The 22203-nt window shown below is 32.7% G+C and overlaps 2 protein-coding genes across 14 annotated transcripts in view; one reads left to right on the top strand and one right to left on the bottom strand.

The window, feature by feature from the left end:
- The window catches only part of Tlk (Tousled-like kinase), a 298447-nt gene that overhangs the window by 263714 nt on the left and 12530 nt on the right, over positions 1 to 22203 (bottom strand). Inside the window, exon 1 of one of the 9 annotated variants that reach the window (XM_074175734.1) lies at positions 9633 to 10049. The exons of the other annotated variants lie outside the window; for them this stretch is intronic. The gene's annotated coding sequence lies outside the window, so the exon portion shown is untranslated. Of the gene's footprint in view, positions 1 to 9632; positions 10050 to 22203 lie in introns of those variants that run through there. 9 annotated transcript variants of the gene reach the window in all.
- Rfx (regulatory transcription factor Rfx) overlaps positions 15046 to 22203 on the top strand; it is a 57926-nt gene continuing 50768 nt past the window's right edge. For 3 of the 5 annotated variants that reach the window (XM_023159608.2, XM_023159611.2, XM_023159607.2), the window contains exon 1: positions 15281 to 15375. In XM_023159608.2, the coding sequence (XP_023015376.2) occupies positions 15345 to 15375 (31 nt within the window). In that variant the 5' untranslated portion in view covers positions 15281 to 15344. Of the gene's footprint in view, positions 15216 to 15280; positions 15376 to 15609; positions 15751 to 22203 lie in introns of those variants that run through there. The other 2 variants (XM_023159610.2, XM_023159609.2) reach the window with 2 other exon arrangements.

Raw genomic sequence — 22203 nt, 5'->3', positions numbered from 1 at the left:
TTTAAATTGAAAAACAGTGCACTTTGTTTCATCTCTCTAAATACCGTAGTTTTCCCGTAATTAATTATTGAAAATCGAATGTGGTAGAATCGTAAAATTTACGGAGCCTAAGATTATCAATTTAAATATGGCAGTGTATATGAACCCGTTAACGTTTCAATTAATGAAAAATTCTCCACATGGAATAAAATGTACACAAAAAATCATGTTTGGAAATAAGTTCTATATCTAAAATCAGTACACAAAGTCGATAAATCACAAAATATTTACCTAAACTATGATTTTATGCATTAATTGATAATATACAGTTATAAAATCAAAAAATATAGCAAATTATTAAAAAATCATTTCAAATATTCAATTTATTCTACAATCCTCAATCTGTACAACTGTAATTTATTACAAAAAAAAACTATTTTTACAGAAAGCATATTGCTCTTTCTAATATAGCTACTAAATTCAAGCGTTATAGGCTCTCTTGGGTAATATGTTGGAACTTCCAACACTTGAGAGGAAGATTGAATGAGGTCAAGTATAGACAGAAGTGATTGTACTCGAACTGATCCAACAAAAGCTTCTGAGGTGATACCATTACTCATATGATAAAATGTAATGCAGTAAAATGTATCATAATTTCAGCAACAGTATTAACTCAAGATAATACTTTCTGTGAAGAATACTTGAAGTTGAAATAAAAAACTGTGTCATCAAATTCAATATTTTCGTTTCCCTTTCATTTATAGACTTTTTAAATGATTTCTATAAAGTCTTGGAAGAGTAGAAGAATTGTAGTTCTTTCTTTTCAATATTTTCACCCATTTTTTTCTCATCATTTTATCCTTTGGGAACCTAAACTCATTATATATGAAATAACTCATCTATAAACCAATATGCTTTCTGTTTTCTTGTGCCTTTCCGCACAATTAGAATCAGCACAAGAATGCACCATATTAATATGCAAATATATCTCTAAAACACTTTTAAAACACACACAAACTAAACTCGGTGAAAAAAACGAATTGTACCTACGCGAGCTGTCAGCTAAGAAAAAGTTGAAACTAAATGTTGCAAAAATAAGCAGAATGGATCCGATATGACATACATTTTCAATGCCGAATAAAACCAATAAAATGTGATATGGGTACTCCCATTTTCCTAAGAAATGTAATTATTCATTAATTTTTTTAAGGATAAAGCCAGCAAACAAATAAATATGCAATAATAAGATCGCTCGAATCCACGAATTGAGCATAAAAATGGACAATAATATTTGCCTTGATAACTGATATATAGTATACAAGTTATATCTAAATATGATTCTAAATAGCATTAAGCGAGCTGTATTTTCAAATGGTTTTCGAATGCTCATGAATCCTAATAAAATAAATCAATTATGCATTCATGCTACCCACCAAAAATAAGAAATTCAACGTTACTGGTATATTAGCCATATTGTCATCCAGTCAGCCAGCGAGCGCCCTCTGTAGTCAATGCGACAATGTGCTCTTTCTAATGTCAACGGTTTCCACAAACTTCGTATTTTTGTTAAAATAATTTCAAAATGAATGTTGAGCCTAGTTTTGTTAATGCTGACTCCCGACAACTGACCAAGAGTCGATTTTGAAATGATCGATGAATTTTACTTGAAAAATTTGCATTTGGTACCGAAATGAAGAATGAAAAATTGAAACGGTAGGTGGTATACTTAGTAGGTCCCTTGTGGTATATTTAGTAGGTCCCTTTTATTTATATGACATTCATTTCAGACTTTGTCTTTTATCGAAGGATGAAAAGTTTAGATTTAATTTTTATTTTATCTCGCCCAAGGAGCAGTATGGTGAATGAAAAGAGAAGCAAAAATATGTACAGTGAAATGTAGAATTACTCCAGAACATATCAATCCAAAAATAACCTGAAAAAATATTTTTCGGAATTTAAACTAATGACACGGAATATGCAGCAAAATAGGCACCCGCCGAGACCTACCTTTTACAAAAAAACGTTCTTTAATTGGATGATTGTAACAGTTGTATTCACACCGAGTTGACAACAATAACAACAAAAATGGCGTCTGTCAAATTGGATCATCAGATCTGTGATTGGATATATTAAAAACCAATACACTTGGCAACTCCGCTCTAAACACGATCAATTTTATTGGTTAACAAACACGCGGACAATTTAAATTCTTATTTTCCGAATTATTCTTTCTTCTGCAAATATAAAGAGATTTTGGGACCGATTAGGCTTGATAAGTATAATATACCCCTAACTCGATATAAGCAGACCAGTATCATTTTTCATAGCATGAAACAAGCCAATTGAATAAGCATTTACTTGAGACATTGCAGTTTAAAGTGGACTCGTAAAAAAGGACAACAGTTTTTAAACAACCTAAAATATACTATCTGAAAACGTTAAAATACAAAGTTTTCAACTGGTTTTCTGTAAGTCCCCAGTTTTGTTTTCATATCTGAACTTCGTACAAAACCATATTGTCCAAGATAAGACGGAGGCTTCAATCAGCAGTTCCTTAGCGGACATTAGTCGATTATGTCGATTTCAATTAAGTGAAAAAAACTTTTTTTAACTCTTTAGCATTTTCGTTAGTTCGACCGCAGTAAAAATAAATCAATGAATAATTATTAATTTCCAGCGAAACAACATTACTTATTCAAAAATCCCATTTTCAACCACAATAACTGTTGTGGTTGACTTATAAATTACTACACCATTAATAATCACTCAAAATCAGTATTTGAATTTGTGCTACCATCTTTTGAAAACATCTACAAGTAGAAGGAAGAACACTATAGTATTCACAACATATTTTCGGTCGGAACATAAAGGTGGCCTGCCTAATCCAAACAAAAAACTAACAACTCAAATAATGGGGCAATCAGGAAAATGCTTGCCGCGAGAGGGCACTGTGGGGCGCTGGTTAATTTTTTGTTTACATATGGAAAACACAAATTTATTTGAATTATGCGACAAGAAATTGAGAAAAAAATAAGACTATGTTAACAATGAAAATTAAGATAAAATGATGAGAATATATGATAAAAAAGGATGCAAATGAATGAAATAAGAATGAATATTTCAAATCAAACTAGTTCACGACGTTTCGATTGTTAGTATTCACAATCGCGGGTGATAACTGGCTTATCTTAATTTTTATTGTTCACATATTATTGATCTAAACTCATTATTCAATCCATTTGAATATTTCTTTTCATTACAGGTCACAATAATTTGTTTTTTTTACAAATAAGTATTTCTACAATTTTTATATTATTTCATGCATATTTTTCATGTTTTGAGTATTATTTCTGATTTTAACTATATCATATTTCACATATTTGACTGTTTTTTTTTCAGATACATTCCATTACCAGCAATTCGTAATCATTCGGAGTATTTGGAAATTTGTAATCGGATCTACTCACGGATAAAAGACGTCCCCAGTAATTAAGTGCCATGTTATTAACACCTAATCTATATGCCAAAACCTCGCAAAACGGACTCAAAATTTCTAAAATAAGCCCAAATCAAACATACATCGCTCAGACACTCAAATAGCTGTTTAAATGTTGAACTGTCATCTTGTCCTTTCGCTCTCCAGCGCCCTCTGACGACCACGCCGATTATGGCCCTTGTTGAATGAGCGTCAGTGAATGAAACTGGTTCAGATTACAATTCCTATGGGGAAAAACGAACACGAACTGAAGATTCACAGTGACATAAAAAATATAAACGGACTGTTAAACGAACATGTCGAAGTTGGAAGATTGGTCCACTGCGCTAGCAAGGAAGCAAAAGCCAGACGACAAAAACGAGAAGAAGAAGAAGTCATGAGAAACAAACGTTTTCCTCAACATTTTCAAGGAGTTATGGAGAAGATAGGGTAGTCCTAGTAGAGAAAAATATGAAATATTTGTTTTCTCCGTAATGTGTATTACATAGTCTTAATGTCATAACTGAACGTTAAGCTAGCAGAACCCAACCACAGAGAGTCTTGAATCAGACTACATCATAATTTTAGACTCAGTTTAAACTCCTATTGTTTCCTAAGGCCAATTTTTTTATGTCTTGTTTTTTTTTTAAATCGGTGGGTTCTGCTAGCTTCACCTTTGAGCTGGAAGAGCCAAATCTAAATCCTTCACTTTTTGGAAAATTTGAACTAGCAATAATTTTAGGCTCATTTTAGGCTCCTTCATTACGATATTGAACATTTTTTGCTCCTCGTTTGAATTAAATATTCGGGTAAATACCTCAGATACAAATGGAAAGTCGGCGATGGATTTTTTAAAGGACAAAACACAAGCGCTACAGGAAAATCCTTACAGCGCTCTAAGAGCGGTGCCTGTGCGAAAGTAGCGATTCACATTGGATTTGAATCGCTGGAGATTAAATCCATTTGAGAAAACGTTCTCAGAAAGTTTATTCCACATAAACGCCGTTCTCCAAATGAAAGACTTCCTAAACAGCGAAGTTCGAGGTGTACTGAGTTGAACCTCAAAACGATGAGCAGCCAAAGTTCGTCGCGTATTTCTGATGTGTACAGCTTTTGGTGGAATCAACTGTGCCAAGTCACTTCCCGTGAAATTATCTATAGAACAGAGGCAAATCCCCAACCTTTTTTCGATGTTCCAGACTATCAAGGTTGCAAGTGATATTCGCGTCTTTAATCAGGCGAGTGGCTCTTTTCTGGATGGAATCCAGCAGCTTCAGGGTATGCTTAGAGGCGGATCGATACTTAGAACAATACTCCAAAGGTCTCATCTGAGCTTTATAAAGCATCAACAGTTGCTAAGGTGTATAGTTTTCTGGTTCGGAACAGTGTTTCAAGATTTTGAGAAGCAACCTTTGCAATTCCAGCCATGATTGTGTCAAGACATATTGGTGTCCATTTTAACCCCCAACAAACTTATCGATGCGGAAATCGGAATTGTCTGACCTGACATTATTATATCCGGTTCGGAGACATTTATCTTTATAGAAAAAACCAATGCCAGGGTTTTTGTGGCATTGAATTGAACCTGATTAGTTTCACCCCACTTCTAGATCCTCATTAAGATATGCAACCTCCTGCTGACGGTGAAGATGAGTATCTACAGCCGATGTCCTGGAATCCAAATGGAATGACGAGACAAATGTGCTGTCGTCAGCAAAGCAATATATTGGATTCTTTTGTTTTCATATATTGGATTTATTTTCCAATAAGTCGTAGATGGATGGGGAAAGGAGCCTAAAATTTCTATCAATCCCACATTTGAAAAACATTTATTCCACTATCTACTGTGAGCGTCTGAGGTTATAAACTGTTCAATAGCGTAATGAAAGAGCCTGAAATTATTGCAAAATTTCCAAAAAGCGAAGAATTTCGGCACAAGGATTTTTATTAAAAAAAGCAACTCATGGAAAGGCGACAATGCGAAACATTTTTCAATATAACCCTTTGTTTTTCAAAAACACATCGAAAGTCAGAGTTAAGGGGGGGTTATACGAGGTCAATATATATCATGTCATTCTCATTCACAGTTGAAGAATATTTTCGAAAAATTATTTATGGCTTTTGTCGGGTGTATCTGAGATAATCACCCGAATATTCAATTGAAACGAGGGGCAAAAAATATTCAATTCGTAATGAAATAGCCTGAAATTATTGCAAATTCAAATTTCCCAAAAAGTGAAGGACTTCGATTTGGTTCTGGTAAAGCACAAAGCATAGAAAATCAGCGATAGAGGGCAATAAGAGCCTAAAATTAAATCTAAAAATTCGAAGGGGTTCTGCTAGCTTAACATGAGTTTTCGAGGACAAGTCGCACTTGCTCACTCAATACTATTTTTACCGAGGGAGGCTATTACAAACAGAAATTAAAACAAATTATGTGAGTTTGTGCAAAAATGTATGTATGTATGTCCACACGTTTCTCAGAAATAATCACTCGGATTGTGACCATTCTTTTTTTTTTAATTATCATTCACCTCAAATTATGGAACAGTGCAAGTTTCATCAAAATCGGTTGTTTTCAAGATATGAGCTAATAAGTAAGTAGGTATAAGTGTGACGATTTGGCTTATCGACACGAGCTACCGGTGTAGTGGCTAATAAAAAACTCGGTAAAAACATTTCTAAACCTTTATAATCATGGCACATACATCACAATGATGCATCACTCGTAATTGGTTGTTCGTAATATTTTGGCCAAAAACAACACAGTAATCATGCCTCAGCCACCGTATTCACCATATTTGCCCCCCTGCGACTTTCTCTTGTTCTCATGATTGAAGAGACTCATGAAAGGACGGCGTTCTGCGACGATTGTGGATATAGAAACTGAATCACTGGGAGAGCTCAAGGACATACCAAAAAGTGCACATCAGAACTGCCTAGATGATTGGAAAAAACGCTGGAACAAGTATATTATATCTGGGGGGAATATTTTGAAGGGGACAAAATAGAAATTGATGAATATTAAAGGCACTATACATATTCTGGCCCAAAATACCATGCTTTTTCTTATGGTACTTCATTTTGAGAATTTTCGGACCTCCGAACAGAACCTTGTAGAACACCATATCCACCATTTTCTACCACGCCACCACCTCCCACACCGACGACGTCACCCTCAACGTTTTTTATGTTTTATCTTTTTTTATTATTTTTCGAACCTCACCCCCGAGTGGAATTTCATCTAACACAACCACCCAACCGATATTTGTTCCCTCCTTCCTGATTGGCTGACCGACGTCACTGTATCATAAATTAGATTGGGTGTACTACAAGGTTATGTTCGGAGGTCCGAAAATTTGCAAAATGAAGCATAGGATTTTGGGCCAGAATATGTATGGAACCTTTGCTATTATTTTTTAAACAGACAGCGTATTCATAATACAAATAGAAAAAACACTCTTACTCAACATAATGAAGTCATAAAGGAAATTAGATTTTTTTTGAAAAAAAGTGTGTTGAGTTCATCAATGACACTCCAAACTGCCGTTTACACCTGAGCAAGGCAACAAAATTATCCAATCTTACTGAGTCCCATTTTATTACCGATATTTATGATCATATGAAAGTCATGAACGCGTTGGAATATTCTAGCAGTTCGATTTAATATACTCGCAGTGACGGTAAAGTGTTTTTCTCCGGCAATTAAGGCGCTTAGCTCATTTCAAGTCTTCTCAAGACTGGTGGGAAGCTGTCTGTACCCAAAATCGAGTCACTCTAGCTTTTGTACTCGGACATGAGAGGGCAATGAGGAGGCCGATGTTCTAGCCCGAGAACGCGCATCCAAGGCTATGATCCACCCAGAACCCTTCTGCGGGGTAGCAAAAGCATGTATAAAGACATCCAAAAATTCATGGATGCAAGCCGAATCGATAGATTGGTGGAATAAGCTCCCAGGAATGAGGCAGGCGAAAGAGTGCATGAAAAAACCATCGCCCAGATTCACGGAAGACCTGCCAAACTACAACCGTAAGATAGTAAGGGTAGTGGTGGGTCTACTAACGGGGCATAGCCGATTCCGGGAGCATATGAGCAACATAGGTCTGACAGAAGAAACCCAATGCAGATTCTGTCAAGAAGAAGACGAAACCGGACTGCATGTGCTCTGTGAATGCGAAGCGATAGTAAGGCTGAGACACGCAAGATGCGGGAAAGAGAAACCAGAGGCTGTCAGATATATGAAGGGGTCAGTGTCAAGGCTATGGATATGGCTATCAGAGAGATCAAGCTAGACAATGAGCTCTAACAACCAAGGAGCATCAGAATAGATCTGTAAAGGTCGCAGTGAATCGGCCATGTGCTAGCTACCCGACAGTCTAATCTAATCAAACACTCATATCATGAATAGTTATTTCAGAGATATGCCCAATTGACCTAAATGATAAAACCAGCAGAAATTAAGATAACATATCGTTAGACCATTTGCAAACAAAGACATATTTAATAAGCTTAGTTGCATATTGGATTTTGAATGACGTTTACAAGTGAAAAATCACATTGAATTTTTCATTTTAATAACTGTTCCCAGAATATGATGAGTTCGAATTCCTCCATATCATTGAATTTTCAATGCAATTGAATTCCTTTGGCACGAACTTCTAAAACCATATCATCAAACTTACATCTAGCAAAAAACCTGCAGAGGGAACTAGTACAGGGAACAAGTTTGTTGGAATGAGTATGATGAAAATAATGGGAGAAAATCGCCATAAGCCCATAGAGCTGCAAATGGACAAGTCAGACTGCTGCCAAGTAGTAAACAAAATAATGTATACCTACCACTAGATTTTCGTAAAAAATTTCATTGTCCAAAAATATGTTGACAGATTTCAAATCTATGGAAGAACAAATAAAATAAAGAATCAATTGAATATTGCCAAAAAGTATAGTCACCTGAAATGAAAACGAATTGTTTACTTCACGATGTTTCGAATAAGACACAATCGTCTTCAAATAATAACTGGACTTAGAAAAGGTAGAACATCTAGAATTTTGTAACTGCATTTTTACTTTTGTATATGAAGTATTTTTTTATTTTATTTGCTAAATCCTCACTTAAACCTGAATGCCAAAATAAATATTTCAAGTACTGGTCTGTATAGGTGGTATGTACTTGTCGTTAATACTCAATGAGGCTTTGCACTTTGTTATTTGCAATAATTTACAATGCTTCACCTACGAAGACCTTTTAGTATTTGAATAATACTGTGAGACTTCAGTACATAGAAAACTGTTAGAGCCGCCCCTGTTCCACCAAAACAAAATAAAGAAAATCTAATTCGAAACGAGCGTATCCGAGGGAAATAGTGATAATAATATTCCTGTTGTATGCATGAAAAATAATCGTTTAAGCCAGTACAGCTCCGTCAAAAGATTAAGAGGCGATTTATAAGAATGGGATATTCTCAGACTTCAACACCTGGCTTCCAAAATTAAATATGGCCTACTTGGATTAACTCGCACATTGTGAAAACTGTGCAGTCAGTGAAAAATTAGAAAAGATGTCATCGGAGAGAGGCAAAAGTTATTTCTCTGATGTTTTCTATCAATTTGTTTATCGATTTTTGCTGAGTTTGTGGTAAAACTTTCATTTCTCGAACCGTCATTTACGTTTCAATAATTACACATTGAGTTATAACAATATCACGTGATTACATTAATGGTTATTTTTGGAAGGGAATGTACAAATTATTTCATTGAATTAATGCGGGTAAATAACAATTCGTAGGTAGGTAGGAGAGGAACTCCCAAATGGCAAATCTCTTTCAGATGTCATTTCAATATAACTATTTATACAGTTGATAGGTAGATATGTTTATGAATATTGCCATTGAAAAATGGTTAAGAATTATTTAAAAATGTCGATTTCCTTATAAGGATTTCGTACGTGAAACTATCCACCTGTGCCCAACTGAAAATTTGAGAAATCAGCGATCAAATTCACGATTTTGGAATTACTGGTAAACGAATTCACTTACATTCTGAGTGACTTTCTTTAGATAATACATAACGGTTACACAATACAAGTGAAAATCGTGATATAAAAGTGGCAAGTACCAGAATCGTAAATATCTTCCCAAGTAGGTATTACCGTAAAGACGTAAAACTGCCGACTTACCTTTTGTTTTTACGGGCCGCCGTTCTTCCTGAACCTCCGAGCAAATATTGCACTTTGTTGCCGTCAACAAGAGTTCAACAGTACTTAATCATTATTAGGGTAAACTTTATTCAAAAATCTAGATTACACCGAAGAAAAAGTCACTTAAAAGATGGCGACCGAGTAGTAGTTAACCGATAAATAATTCTCTTTCACGGTCATTTTTCATGTTTGTTGGTCAACAAATCGGGATGTAAACAACACAATTCACTGGATCACTGTTTCTTTTGTCACTCTGGCCAGATGAATCTGTGATGGCGAGCTCCTTAACAGTTGATAAATGCACAAGTAACTTGACATGCGTTTTCAAGTATCGCAGATTGATCTACTTTGAAATGTTTTGCATGCATAGAAGTGTGGAAGAGCAACACACAGATGGATTAGGTGACAGCAGCAGGGCCGGTGTCGAGTCGAACAGTGGGAAAATAAACAAACTATTATACCGGCACGTCAAGTCGCCCTCTATTTACTTTTAGAAAAAACGCAGTTTGACCTGGTAATGATTTTCATGATTCTTTTCATCGATTTTTTGTGGTCTAGGGTTATAATTGACAGCTTACTGTAAAATAATCGAATGTGATTAATATTTTGAAAACTATTTTTCACTAACAACAAAAACTGACTCTAGTATTTAGAGGTAAAAAAATAATCGTAAATTGGACTTGAAATTACTTTGTTTTGTTCAAGTAGAATAAGTTCCCATGGAAAATGTCATTAATTTTTTTTTCATAGAATTCGAGTAAAGTCTAATAACCCATTATATATCAGGAACTTGGCCGTATTTGTTTCAAATACAACTTTCTGTATTTTCATCATTGTCAGATTATGAATTCTACTAGAATAAATGCTTTATAGAATGAACCGTCTATATCCAGTTGCAACAAAATTGTAAGGCAAGACTTTTTTCATTTGAAAAGTATAGAATAAGCCAGATGGACACATGAAAAAAAAATGTAATAGGTGTAAAAAAATCGTGAATGATGAAAAATGGTAGAAATTTGAAGAAACCGCAGGCACCAATAACAAGTGTGACGTCAGAAAGATGTATAAGTCAGACTTACGGGGCGAGTATGTCTTAACATAGTTTTGTAATCTGTGAATACAAAACCGCAACACGTGTTTTACAGTACAATAACTTTGTCATTAGGAAATATGCCTGAAAAGAACTATTGGTATAATGCGAAACACGTTTTGCGGTTATGTGAACTCTAGCAATGAAGTGTTACTAAAAAACGTTATAGTTTCTCATCAAGTATGTGCCAATACCACCACAAAATCTAAAGTGTTTACACGGCGCGAAAATTTCTGTTGGTTATACTCCTCGTACGTTGACAGAATTGGCCAGAATTGCCGTAATTCGCAAATTCTTTCGTCCACTCTTTTAAGTAAAATATACCTACAGGGTGGCCCACCACATTCGCCTCGGATACTCCTTATTTTAGAAAATGTAAACTTGTGCTTCTAGCGAATCTACGTATTCTACAATAAAAAGGTATTTAAAACGCTTTTTAGGCTTTTTATTACAATACAGCGTGTTTCATTTTGAAGATAAAAAAATTACTCACAAGTAAAATATAAAAACGCGTTTTGTGTAAAAAGCAGAAGAGATAGGTATGGAGAACCCTAATATAGTTTTGAAGGAAATCTACTTTTGCATCAAATTACGCCACCATTCAACTTTAAGAAGTTATTTAATTAAATGTGTGTCTAAATTTTGAGGCATTTTTTTCGCCACTCGGAATAGAATTGCATTAAAAATTTCATATAATGCTTAACTTTAACCTTTGAACTAAGCAGTACATTCAATCACGAGCAGCTTGTTACACGTTACAGGGTGAAAACAATTTTTAAATTATGATCTGTATTTTTAAATTTCTCAAAATTTCTCAGAAACGGTCAGTTTTAAGTATGGGAAATATACTAGTAACTCACCTTTATTTTGTCTATAGTATCTAAAAATATAAAAAAATATAGGGTGTTTCATGAAAAAATATAACTTTGGTATGTAACTTTTTTGGAAGTCACCCTGTACATTTCAAAGTAATTTTGGAATATGCTCCTCATGGACCCACATATAACTGTGCTGAAAGTGTTTCCCCAACTCTCTTCATTTTTCGTAGAAATACCGAGGCGAATGTGGTGGGCCACCCTGTATATATAATCGCGATAGATATAGATAAATATCCTTTTTTGTAATAACTGTTTGATTTTGACTAGTCTTTTTATTGACTAATGATTTGCTCTACAAGTTTAGTTGGAAATGAATTATGTTTTTATCCAGCAGAAACATGCCTTTCCAATGTATTGGGGCAAATTTTTTCTTCCTTAGAAGTTAGTATAACCAAAGCATCTTCAGGTTTGAAGACACACCCAGTCTATGACTTCCTTGCAGAAACGTGTTCTCCGTTCAATAGGAACAGATTGTCCGAATATATTAGGCAAGCTCGAGTTGATTTTTGACTAGTTCGTTAATCTTTCTCAACTGGTTCCCAACAATAAACAGATTGCCTAAGCTGGTCGGAGAAGTGAAAAACACTCAAAAAATTAAAAACTTGTCATGTTTTGGCAAGACTTATAATAACCCCTCAAATCGGTGAGATCAAGAGGATTAACTGAATTGATATAGACAGTTCATAGAGCTTTTGGTGTTGCTTGGTTATTTTACCAATTTGGAGATACATAGTTTGAAAGTTAATGGGGGTTATTCCAAGCACGTTAGCGTTATTAAAAGCAACACAATCTGGGACATTAGACCGTGTTCGAATGGATCCTGAAGTACCAAACGATTCGTCTTTTACGTCGTCAGACGAAACGTTTGGTACTTTAGATTTTATTCGATCACGGCTTACCATCCCAGATTTTGTTCTCTTTAATCGTGAAAGCATATGTTCTTATATTGTAAGCGTAATTATCATGTGGTATTCTTTCAATAAATATTTACCTACACGTTTCTAAGTATTACCTATTCATTACAAGAGCTTCTTAGTTCTCTAACTGTAGATTACGTTAACAAACCTGAGGTTACGTGGTGCAGCCATGAAACGACTTATCGCCCTCGCGAACGAGCATGAATGTGCTTTGTACCAAATTCTTGGGTAACAGAAGCTGAATCTCCCAAAGAACAACCGCCCAATTCAGTGCTGTTTACTAGTATCTGTAACTACCATTTAATTTTAGTAAAATTATCCGATTGGCAAACCAACCGAAAAACGTTGAATTCCATAGTAGTTTTTTGGGAAAGAAAGTTTTTGGCTTTCTACTACTCCATCTTGATACAAAGAAATACAAAAAAGTGCAATTTATTACCATTCATTGAAAGTAGAACTCATGTGAATGATATCTGATTTTTATTCCACAACGAATGTTTGAAATACAAACTGACTAGAGAAAAGTATCTTCTGTATAATTCAGTGTTCATATAGAAGTATTTGTTTCAAAAGATTTTTTTCTTTCGTGTAATTCAATGTTTATATGAAAGTAGCTGTTTCAGGAGGACATTCTTTCAGTTTGTGTCTGAAAGTTACTTCTTTGCATGATCTACACATCCATGTATAGAGTTACTTATTTTCAAATTGATTACTTCCTTCCTTTCTTTGGAAGATTCCCTCATCCCAAAAACTTTCTTTCCCAAAAAATTATTCACTCCTAAAAATATAACCCCTTCAATCCATAGTAGTCATGTGAACTATTTATGATAATGAAAAAAACAGTCTATTCTTACAGGTCTGACCGATTTCAAGATATAGGCTTCAGGAAAATGTCCTTTTTCGACGTCTAAATTACTTAATTTTTACTCTACACTTCGATAAATACTATCGTAAACGGTTTTCTTTCAGAAGGATCAGGGACCTAATCGAAAAACAAAATGTTTGTTGGGCAGGGAAGGAAAAAAAATAGAGTTTACTAAGTATAGAAAAGAAGAAATAGATCAACAAGTGAAGAGAAAAACAAGTAAAGTTGTTAGAAGGCGTAGAGAAACAAGATCAAAAATAAAAATAAAGTCAAATATTTTAATATATTATGTATTTCTTAACAAGACATCCAAAAGAAATTAGTCCAAAGCGGAAGTGAAATGATTATTCCAAAAGTTTAAAGAATTAAAAACATTAAATCGTTCACGTCCAAGAATACAATTTTTGTATATATTTTATATTGCAACTTTAGTTTTATTGAAATATAAAGTACATAATTTCCTACTTATTCAATCAAATCCATAATGGATCACTTCTAAAGTTGGTACCATTATTTTAACATGACACTTGACACATTCTGTCTCAAGTTGTCCTTCTTCATATGATACTTTGACTGAATCACATGGCCTCAATCCAAAAATGTATTTTCTTGGCTATAAGCCTATTTTGTTTTATATAAGTCAAATATGACAAATGTGCAATTTACTTAATTTGATACTTCCTGTTGCCTGACAAGACAGTAATCTCAAACAATTTTTTCCAAATTTCTCAACCTTAAAAAATTTTACAACTTCAATTATCACTAAATTCCCTTTTCAACTAGATCACTTACTTTCAGGTGAGCACTGATGATGACGAAAGTCGAAAGCGCTTTGCAAGAATTTTAAAAATTATACACTTCAATACAAAAACCTCTTCGATTCATTAAATCATAATTTCCTTGTCTGTTGAAAACGAAAATTTTATATATTATCACTTAACATTTTTTATATCCACAAGAGACCCAATCTATAAAAAAAGTAGGACCGTCTCTGTGCTAAACTCAGAAATTGTGGTACTTAGCGTTATGCAACCTATAATACTGTAAAAGTCGTTCGCTACATAACAGCATATCATAACAGAAGTTCACACGAGTATGATTAGGGAAAGTAACTGTTGAGGGCGCTCGTGTGTGAGTCTGGGTAATATCAGATTTAATCTGTGGTAATATCATAACCGTCTTGTTTGTTGTTTGAATAATGAAACCAAAAACGAATAATCACTTATTAAAATTTCTGAATTTGTTTCCCATGAGAGCTTCCTTTCATTTCCTAAAAAGAGTTCACGATGAATAATTTTTCTTATCAACGTTGTACAATGAAATGTCGACTGATAAATAACACTTTGAATGTTTCCACTCCAGAACACTATGATTTTTTCGAATAAGACATCGTATAAATTAAAATTGTAAGTGAAAGTTGCATAGAAGTGTCATCTAGTTTAAGTAAGTTCCAACCATCTCTTGCAGTAGTTACAGCGTTACCTTTATATAACCATTAATGTTTATATACAAAGGCCTGTATGCCTGTACAGTATGTTACAGTTGATTTGAATTATTTTTTGAAAGATGGCAGCACATAATCAGAATCAGAGTTTTCCTCTAAAACAAAAAATCACTGAAACCCCCAAACGTTTGTAATGGAAATGTATCCAATATAATGGAGGGTAAAAGATAAAAGAAATGGATTTCAAAATTAACTGTAAATATTGACTGTTTCACATTTTTCCTCAAAAATTTAGAAATTGCAGTGAATGTGATTACCGTAATGGAGAAAATGATATTTCATTGAAGAACGGGAGTGAATGTAAACATGTAAGTACCTGAATATATGAATGAAAAATGAATGAAAAGGACAGTGAAAAAGTGAAAATTTGTAGTGTTACCATAGCAACAGTAACAACCTACCTATGATTTCATAACTACTGAACTTTTTATCACATAATGATAAACTATTGCCTGGACATAAAGGAAGGTGAGCATTGTATTTCAATCAATGTTTTTCTGTCTATATTTTTAGTTTTTTGTGTTATATTGATTACTATGCGCCTTGCGGATTAACCATGTAATTCGAATCAATTGCAGTTTCCTCCATTATCGACGATGTCCATTGTGAACTTTGGTTGTGTTAAATAATCAATAAACAACAGTTCCTGTGAGTTATTAATATATTAGTTTAAATATGGAGATATACCTCAATACTAACGTGTAAATATGAAGACAAAAAATTTCGAAATCAAGCTACTGTCATCATTTGAAAAATAACTTCTGCCAGCTGTCAAATCTCGGCCCATTTTCGTATCCTTGGCGACAGATAACCCTAGCAACCAAAACAACATAGAAACATTAGGTAAAATTTAAAATTGAGCATTTTTTATGTTTTTTTTTTGCACCGCTAAAATAGACTAGTCGCACGATTTCAATGTCTAATTTTGACTTGAACACATTTTTGGTTTTAATGAATCATTGCTTTCATTTTGCAAAAATAAATTGCTTTGAATTTAGGAATGAAAATCATTTTTGGGTTTCTTCACCTTCTGTAGACTTGTAAAGTAGGTAATTAAAGTAGAAATAAAAACATGCACAGGTTTAGAAGATTTAAGTTTCTAGTTCAACCTGAAAAGTTACTGTGTCAACACCAAAATAATTTTCTCAGAAAACAAATATCCTATTCATCAATAACTTTTTTTTTTACTAATGAAAACATTTTATTAAAACAACGATAAAAATAAATTAAAAACAATAATAAAAATTAATTGGCGCTCCGGGGCGACTTCATTGATTCCAGTGGCACATTTGCTTTTTTAGCTGCAGGAAAACCCGGAAAAACCTGCAGCACCACATCATCTGAAGATCTTGATCTAACAATGTCCTCTCTCTTATAAAACAAAATGTGGGGTGTCTCCATAGGCTCCAATAAATTCAATGCATCACCAGAACACTTCGTGACACGACTATCGTCAAACTTAAACCAATCCGTTTCTTCTTTGACCAAGGCATAATAATGACCAAATTCAACGCCAGAACCACAGTGAAAAATGACTGCATGAATATTATAATAGTGGTCTGCTAGGTTGAAATGTTCATCTATTTCGAACCTTCCAAAGAGTTTCTTGCTTCCGTTAGAGGTTGAGTCTTGTTTGAAAATCATCAGTGTTATTATTAGATTGACTGGAGCCTCAGCTATACTTGTTTCCTTATAACAGTCAGTTAGTTTGGCGCATGTTTGACAATACAGTCGATCATCACCTGTTAAAAATTCCATTTTCAGATGATTTAACAATAAGCTTTGCACGGACTGGTTATTAGTCGTATTAGCAATAACTTATCATATTTGATTTTTCCAATCCAAATATTCCTGTTACTTTTTTTAATGACAGTTTCAATATATCTCATCAAAGTGAATTGAAACTATTTCTGTCATTATATTACTTTGAAAAAACAAATAGATTTTCAATCCTATTGTCAACATGGATAAAAAATATTGAGACATAACTATCTACTATCTGTCTTAATATTCTCAGCTTATTTGCATTTTTAACTCCTACATCTACAAAAATTTGAAACTACCGTTTGTACTTCGTAGTACTTGTCTCAAAATTTTGAAGTAGCTAATATGTCATTCCAAATACCATTCTTTCGAATATTTTTTAATAATAATAATAATGAAAGAACATTCAATTCCGGACTAGTTTGTGTACTTCTTTTACGATATTTTCGCTTTTCCCCTACAAGTAGTGATGGAGCTTTCGAAATTACAATGTGTCTCAAAGGAATATTAGGCTTTGGTAGTTTCACTGTACTTGTTGAGAAATCAGTTGGAAACGTTTTTCTGATGTCTGATTTTTGTTAGATTTTGAATGCAGTAATTTGTTGCATTCTCATAATTCCTTCAACAGGTTTATATTGAGAGAACTGTAGTTGATTTGTCACCTAGAAAGGACTGATTTTTTTCATCAATTGAACAGTTTATCACTATGGAGGAGACAAGAATTTACCAATTGAAATAGCCAATGATTGAAGAGCTGAATATTAGGTGTAATGTTCTTTCATGACTTTATCATAATACAAGTAATTTTAATTTTAACAAGCACTGGAGAATCGTGATAAGATCTGCTTCTCTAGATAATCAAATTAAAATATTTTCAGCTCAGTAATTGTAATTACCATACTGACAGAAATTTGCATGATAATAACACATTTCTGGTCATAGCAAGATTATGTATAAATAAAATTTCAATTTGGGGTTGAGTTTTATCAACAGGAACTTGGCATCACTATGGATTATCCATTATTCAAAGAAAAAGGAATACCAAAGTATAACTCTTCATTGATTCAGACTAGCTACTGTTGAAAAAAGTTATAAAAAAATATTTCTTCAACAGACCTCACGGGAGTTTAGAATTTCACATGAAATGTTGATGAATTGTCTGATAACAATCTGTTTCGAATGAAAACACCAAGATAAATTGTATACCCTGGTAAAAAAATAACAGTCATGTAGCAAGCAGATGACCATTAACACCTTTTATTGGTAATTAACATTGTTATATTCTACACTTTGAATTGGTGACGTTAGAGCTTCTTTCAAAAAAAAATATCTGAGCTTGCAAACAAAACCTAACAACTTGAAACAAAAAAAAAATAACATACCTTATTGATTGTATTGAAAGTCATTTTTATCCAATAACTTTTTATAAATAGATGATATTTGAAAAACCTATCTTTTATAAAGATATATAAAATGCTATGATGATAGCGAACTCATGTTACGAAATCACCCTGTACTTCAGATTTTGATTAAAAACTTTCAAATAATACGTGTTATAAAACATTTGTGCAATTTTTTTATAATTACAATACGACAAGTTACTAAAAAATGGTACCAATATTTTTTTCCACATAGAAACTTACTAGGATGACCTAGAAAATTCCCCTTTCAACACCTGTATAGGGAACTCTATTATGAGTTATTTTTTTCAGTCTGTGAAAGATGAGAATAGAAAAAAAATCAGAAATTGCTTTGGGTGCCCCATTCCTAATTTTCACATAATTTGAGGAATGATTGAGCTGTTTCTTACTTCCTACATCACATGGAGATTAGGCTAAGGGTGAACCTTAATTAGTTTTCAAGATATCAAAGGAAGACTAAATTAGTAATTGGGGTCGAGTTATGAAAGGTTCATGCTCACTATTTTCAGCAGAAGTAATTTGATAATTTTGTGTATTCTTGAGAAAATCATATCTAATTTTCTCAGTAGAAACCAATTTTATTATCAGAACACTACTAATTTGCTACAGTTGTTTTTTATTTGATTACTAGAAAGATTATTTGTATGTTATTTTTGAATTTGAAAGTGACCATACAAAAATATATGGTGGTGACTAAAAAGGTTAGTAATTGAAAATAATTTTACAGATTTCATAATAATTTAATAAATGACATTCATTGTGAAAATTATATAATTATTATAATAATAATAATCTTTAATCTTTCTTTTTTCTTTCTTTATTTCAGAAATAGGTTTCCCTAATATACAATAAAAAAAAATAGGAAAAGATAACTAATATATGCTATTCAGTAATTTTAAAACTATTACAAGTAACAATAAATAGTTCTATCGCTCCGTGCTATTATTTTACAAATAATATTTATTATTTCTACTTAGTAATGCTAGTTATATAGGTAACATTAGAAGATTTATACCGAAACAATTCAAATATTTTCAAAGTGTCAATAATTTTCATGAAGTAAACAGGTAGTGAATTCATAATTTATTGTTTTGATTGTTGTATAAGTTGTTGAATTGAAAGCATTTTATTTCAGTGCTGAACAAACTATTGAATTTTGACTATTTTTTTCAATTGTATTGTATTGTATTCTAACTTTGAGACTTGGTCTTCCATAGTGATAATTCCTGAGATGTAATAAAAACCACTACTTGAAACTAAAAACTGACAGTTTGCCCTCAGAGATTGTGTATTTGTTAAAAATTGACAAACATATAACATCTCAAAATTTCAATCAGAGAAGTTGGAAATTCAAATAATTGAAATCATTCTGATTCTTTTTGAAAGTGATGTGATTCGCAGTCAGCTTTTATTTCATCAACGAATGGTTTTGAGTAAATTGTTGAAAGTTATACTTGAAATAATTCAGAAGAAATAGTTTTTTGTTGTCCACTTTTTCAAAGGAAATCTCAGACCTCATAAAATACAAATCTAATCTAAATTCTAATTCAATGTAATCTGGAAACTCCACATTCTATTAGTAAAATCAATCCCAGGCAAGTGCATATTTTAGGTTTCTTAGTAAAAGGAGTGTCAATTCACATGTTCCACTCGAAAATCAGGTCAATGAGAATTTCACTCGTTGCGGATTTTTCAGCAAGAACTCTTTAAGGTAGTACGGCTTTGGTTCTTGGCAGGACGATGACACGTAATGAGATATTACAAATGTTGAGTTATTTATCTTTATCCTCTTCCTTGAGTAGTGATGAACATATAATAATATTTATATGATCATGGTCACATATATTTATTTCAAGTTTCTTGTGCATTATGAGATAAAATTATAATTGTAGAAATGAATGAAAAATAGCTTGGGATTTTTTTTTAGGTGAGCACTGTAACAAGTGGTAGTTCATTATTCATGTTTTTTAACGTTTATTCTAATATTATATTGAAGGATCTGTGTCCAGAATGATTATTTAGATCAAAGTCACAATTATTTTTGTCAATTTGTCACTTTGAAATAATGAAAAAATAAAAATACATGGTAGTTGTTTCGTATTCTAACACTCAGTAGATCAGATCTTATTTATATTGAAAGGGTTATATCTTTAGGAATGACTAATTTTTGGGAAAGAAAGTTATTGGCTTTCTACGACTTCATCTTGATACAAAATAAATGTGGGAATCTTCCAAAGGAAAGAAAGAAGTAATCAATTTTAAAATAAGTAACTCTATACACGGATGTGTAGATCATACATAGAAGTAACTTTCAGACACAAACTGAAAGAAAAAGTCCTCCTGAAACAGCTACTTTCATACACGAAAGAAAAATTGTTTTGAAACAAATAGTGTAGAACTCCTGTGAATGATATCTGATTTTATTTCATAACAAATGTTTCGAATACAAACTGACTAGACTTCTGTATAACTCAGTGTTAATATAAAAGTATTTGTTTCGAAAGAATTTTTCTTTCATGTAATTCAATGTTTATATGAAACTAATTGTTTCAGGAGGCCTTTTTCTTCCAGTTTGTGTCTGAAAGTTAATTCTTTGCATGATCTCGTGTAGTGTCTGGACTACATGAGGTTGCCACTAGTTTCACCAATAGAAAATGTTATGAGAGTTATGTCACTTATTTGAGGAACTTTCTCAATTTTACATCTAGTTTTCACTTGTCATTTCAATCAAATGTCATTATTTTTTCCTTGAATATTTGTTGCCTAACTTGTGCCAAAAATTTTTTTACATAACCTTCATTTTTCTTATAACTGGATTTCAAATAAAAAACAGTTTTATTGTAAGACTATTTTGATGTACCAGAAAATATAACAAGAGTTCCTATCAGTTGGTTAGGAAATGTATATCATTTTTTGACTACCTCTCTATTACTGTTGAACTTTCTACTAAAGTGAACCGATTCAATAACAAAAATTGATGTTTTTAAGTATCAACAAAACCTGCTATGAAAAAAAAACTACTTTATAGATCATATATCAATTTCAATGTGATAATGTATTTTTTACCAGAATTCATGAAAGGTGTTCATTCTGCCAATAGATCAGTACATTTTAGCAAGATTTAGCATTATTTTATCTTTTTCATCAAGAAAATCTAACTTTTTAGATCTGTATAAAATAACTTTTTCAATTTGAAGTTTTCAAATCTCATTTGCGTTTTTGATAGATTCCATCAAAAAATCTTGTTTCAATTTTCCATCTCATTGTTATGTTCTATTTACTACCATATAACTTCTAAACTTCGCATCGATTGCTGTCAAGTGGTACATGAGCGAAAGCGAATCAACCCCAGTTCCGTTACCATGGAGTGTCGCTATAGTAATAACTCTCATTCCTCTCTAGGTCCCAATTATATGAATACCTGGCTATATTTCGATTGAGAAGTAATTGTTGGAGTTCTATTGAGAGTTGAGGAATGTCACTCTTTTGTCGAACTTCGTTCTGCTCAACATAGACGTAACAGATTTTTGATATTAGCGGTTATTTTTGAACAGTAGATAATACACAATTGTCGGTTGAAGAGTTTGATATGTTATTTGATGTTATCTATTAATCACTTTATAAATAAACATCGAACTGAAAATTTCACAGTTTTGATGTTTTTTCTTTGATAGAGGATTTTGAAATGATTTTGGGCTTTACTTTCACGTTAAGTACCTACTTGATAGCACTTACTATGTACAATTTTTTTCAATCATTTATGGATCTTATTCATCACTGGTTTTGATTTAAAATTACACTCAACAGAAATGGGAACTTGGCCAAGGTATGTAATTTACTTAGGCACGTAGTTGGGTTCAAGATACTACTTGTGTATGAAAATCCCAAAATATGCAATATTTGTGAGGATTATTAAATTAACTCATTCAATGGCAAACATTCAAAATAATTACAGATATTATTCACAAACAGATTTTACTCTAGAAATCTTAGAGGATATTGGAAAATAATTGTAACTTTGGCAAAATATGATTTTGAAAATATCTATATAAAATATGAAAAAGCCATGTATGTGAAATGGTATGATATTAACTCGGATACCTGTGATTTG

The sequence above is a fragment of the Leptinotarsa decemlineata genome, unplaced genomic scaffold (assembly GCF_025532065.1).
Source record: "Leptinotarsa decemlineata unplaced genomic scaffold, Ldec_3_MD MMD2_tig00001064_RagTag_RagTag, whole genome shotgun sequence".
Taxonomy (NCBI): domain Eukaryota; kingdom Metazoa; phylum Arthropoda; class Insecta; order Coleoptera; family Chrysomelidae; genus Leptinotarsa; species Leptinotarsa decemlineata.
This window is presented reverse-complemented; position numbering and strand designations above follow the sequence as displayed.